Source organism: Geospiza fortis, unplaced genomic scaffold (assembly GCF_000277835.1).
Source record: "Geospiza fortis unplaced genomic scaffold, GeoFor_1.0 scaffold408, whole genome shotgun sequence".
In the NCBI taxonomy this organism is placed as follows: domain Eukaryota; kingdom Metazoa; phylum Chordata; class Aves; order Passeriformes; family Thraupidae; genus Geospiza; species Geospiza fortis.
Genome location: NW_005054330.1, coordinates 4,220,353 through 4,223,844, shown reverse-complemented (window position 1 = coordinate 4,223,844; position 3,492 = coordinate 4,220,353). Strand labels below are relative to the sequence as shown.

Sequence of the window (3,492 nt, the reverse complement as noted above, 5' to 3'; positions counted from 1 at the left end):
GGACACTGGATGAGGAGCGAGGCTGTGCGGGTGGGAGCTCGGCCGTGCCGCACCGCCCCCGCGCCGGGCGGGGGGACAAAACCCGCTCCCTTCTGCTCCACCGCCCCTCGGCTCCATGGCAGGGCAAGGACTTCATACAATTAACCAGGGTTATTAATAAAGCAGCGTGCATGCGACAATACAACGCTGCCTGGGAGCATCTGTGATCAGACACTGCTGGGCGGGAGCTGATGCTCCCCCAGGAGCAGCATCTTGGCACTAAGGGGAGCCCCGTCCCCCACGCACAGGGCAGGAGCCATTATTCGCTGCCCATTCAGCACAGCCCAGACACCAACGCAGCCGCTAAAGCCAGACTGATTTTATTCAAATTGCGAATGTAAAACAGAATAACAATAAAAAAAAAAACTAATGCAACCCTCACTGGCTTCAGAGCCAAAAGCCGCAGGTAAACCGTGCCCAGGCTTTCCTCCTTCACCCTCCAGTGTTAAGGCTGAGCTCATCGCTGGCTACAAGAGAGAGGAGGGATGGGTTGAGCCCTGGCTCTTGCACCCCCAGCTCCCTCAGGGAGAAATTTGGCACAAATCCAGTGGGGCCAGCCTGGCACAGGCAGGGCAGGGCTCCAGCCCCACGGCCATGGGTGTTAGTGAGTCAGCGTGAAGCTCTAAAGCTCCAAAAGCTACGGGATCACCTACGGCACCACAGAAAGGCAGCGGGAGGGAGGATGAGGGGAATGTGGTAGAAGAAAAGGGTTTGCACCCCTGGCCGAGGGGCCAAGGCTGCGGCCCGGGGCTGCACCTCCTGCCCCGGCTCGCACGCACGGCTCGGCTGTAAACGGCAGCTGAGGGGGCACCCGGCTCACCCCAACCCCAGCCCACAGTGAGCAGAACTAAAGGCCTGGTGTATGTGCAATTTTGGGCAACTGCTGCTCAGCAGCCCAGGGCTGAGCAGGATCCCCAGGATGGGATGGGATGGGATGTTGCACACCAGTGGTCTTGGTGCTGGCAGGGAGGGAGGTAGGAGGGAGCTTGGGGTCACACCACGGGGTCACTGCTCTCCCATCCCAGGGGGTGCAGGGCTGCTGGGCCCCCTCCAAGAGCTGCTGTGACCCTGCCATGGTTATCAGCCCCATTGTCAGCTTGTGATGTACAGTTTGGCATTGCACCCACATGGCTTGAGGGGGCTCTCAGCACCCCCAAAAGAGCTGCTCCTGAGGCAGTCAGGAGTTCCTGGCTTCTGGGAGCCCCAAGGCCACTGTTAAAGGGACATCTCAGTCTGGTTAACCAGTACACATAGCTCATGTAGGGCTGGGGGAAAGTGTCACCAGGAGATTGGGGTGGGCAGGACGGGGATGCTGGGGGTTGGGATGGTGGGATGCAGCTCCCTCCCTGCTCCTTTCAGCACACAACTAGTAATTTAACTTGCTCCAGAGCCTGTTCCTAAAGATAAAGGTGGCCAGGTTTGGGGTGTGCAGGGCAGACCTGGCCCCAGCAGTGCCGCAGGTGGGTGTGGGTTTGGTCTCTGCTCTCCAGCTGAAGCCCTGCGGGGCACAGGAGGCGGGGGCTGCCTGGCCCGGCCCCTCAGTCCGTTTTCCACACCTTGTCAAGGAATTTGACCACCTCATCGTAGATGATGAAGACGATGGCCACGTCAAGACACACACGGCCCAAGCGAGGCACTGTACCCTTGTAAAACCTGCCAGGAATAGAGAGGGGGCCATGGGGCTGGGTCCCCTCACAGCCCCTTCCCTTCCCATCCTCCCCACCAGCCACCCCCAGTGCAGAGCTTACGCCAGGGGCCCTTCGTGTTTCATGATCTGGTAGGCGCAGTCCCAGGTGTTCTTGTACTTGTGCGCTTCCAGCCCCTGTGGGAAGGGAAAAGCAGGATCAGAGGCCAGAGCCAGGGATGCATCTGGGGGATTTCAGGGGAGAGGCAGAGAACTGGGGGTGTGCCATGAGGAACTGATCTCTCTCCACTGCTGCAGGGCATCAGTCCCCACAGGGATGTCCTCACCTCTGTGCAAACCCTGCCCATGCCTCAGGAGCAATCCCAGACATCTCCCAAACCAAACCTTGCGGGGCATCGTGTGCCTGCCCCAGGGACTGCAGCAAACAGCTCCCAGGCAGGGGGTGCCCCCAGCCTGCTGCAGAGCAGTCCCACACCAGGCCCTGGCACTGTACCTGCATCCTGGTCTTCACCACATCCAAAGGAGTGTTGCCAAAGACACTGGCAGCTCCAGCAATGGCTCCAAACACCCCTGTTATGAAGGGGTTAATGGCCTTGTTGGGATTGTCCCCTAGGAAGGAAGAGAGGGTCAGGGCAGAGTGGTGGTGGGATTCCCACATACATTCCAAAGGGAGCCTGGAAGGAAGGTCCCAGGTTTGGCTGCTTGTGGTTAGGGGGCAGTGCTGAGCTGGGGACTGTCCAGCAGCACCTGCCCCACAGAGCCCACACCGCACTGTGGGGCTCAGGGTAGTGTGAAAATGATGCTCCAGCATTAGGACCCATCAGCCCCAGAAGCTGGTGCCGCCCTACCCCAGTATTCATTTTCCTCCATTCCAAGTGACTGAGCCATGAGAAATAGGAGGTGTGTGGAAAAAAAACCATCCCAGCTCCCAGGGGTGGCTGGGGAGCCAGAGGCACAGCCAGGGTGGCCTGAGGGGCCAAGGGCACCATACCTTTGTACCAGTTCCTGAGGGAGGTCATGACAAAGAAGCGGATGGCCTGGTTTGATCCTTGCTTGAGGACAGTTGCAGTTAAGCCCTGGTAGGTCCCCTTCAGTCCTACAAGAAGAGGGTGTTGGAGGGGAGACCAGCCTCAAGTGGCAGAGAAAATTCTCCCCAGGCCACCTGTCCCAGCCTGTGCCATCCACCACCTCCCACCCTGTCCCCATAGCATGGCAGTACTCAGGGAGTCAGGGTCCCACTTTCCTGGGACTCACCCTGTTCCCGAACGATCTCCCGGACGCCATGGAAGAAACCACGGTATTTGGGGTTGGGAGAGGTCTGGTCATGGATAAACTTCACCTAAAAGGAGATGATGTGCTTGTCCTGGCTGAGGTAATGCAGATGTGATGGCCCCAAGGGCTGGCAGCCACCTCCTGACTTGTTCCAGGGACAGTCCCAAGATCCAAGGGACAGTCCCAAGACCAGAGCCACCCCACGCAGCCAGGCAGCTCTGGGAGAGATCACGGGGGAAGCCTGTGCTCGTGGCCAGCAGTGCATTTTGCAAAGGAAAATGTGGGAAACTGCTCCTCCAAGCAGCCATGTGGGCCTTACACTCATAAAATGGGTGACAAGATGGCTTCTGGGAGTGGGGCTCCTCCCTAGAGTGGAGAAGGGGCCAGGGCCACCTGAATTGACCTCCACAGGGCTTTCCAGCATCAGATCCACCCCTACAAAACTGTCTTGGGCAAATGCACGCAGCCCTCAGGACCCCAGAAGTAGGGCATCCCTGGGTTTTGTCCCCTCCCAGCCCAGCCCAGCGAGGGGTGCC

The 3,492-nt window shown here is 59.1% G+C and overlaps 1 protein-coding gene across 1 annotated transcript in view; it reads right to left on the bottom strand.

Moving 5' to 3' along the window:
- Positions 1 to 343: 343 nt before the first annotated feature.
- Positions 344 to 3,492, bottom strand: part of SLC25A1 (solute carrier family 25 member 1) — a 3,806-nt gene continuing 657 nt past the window's right edge. The window contains exons 4-8 of the mRNA XM_014307187.2: positions 2,939 to 3,023; positions 2,676 to 2,780; positions 2,178 to 2,293; positions 1,788 to 1,861; positions 344 to 1,692 (exon numbers count right to left, since the gene is read on the bottom strand). Of these exons, the coding sequence (XP_014162662.1) occupies positions 1,578 to 1,692; positions 1,788 to 1,861; positions 2,178 to 2,293; positions 2,676 to 2,780; positions 2,939 to 3,023 (495 nt within the window). The 3' untranslated portion in view covers positions 344 to 1,577. The remainder of the gene's footprint in view (positions 1,693 to 1,787; positions 1,862 to 2,177; positions 2,294 to 2,675; positions 2,781 to 2,938; positions 3,024 to 3,492) is intronic.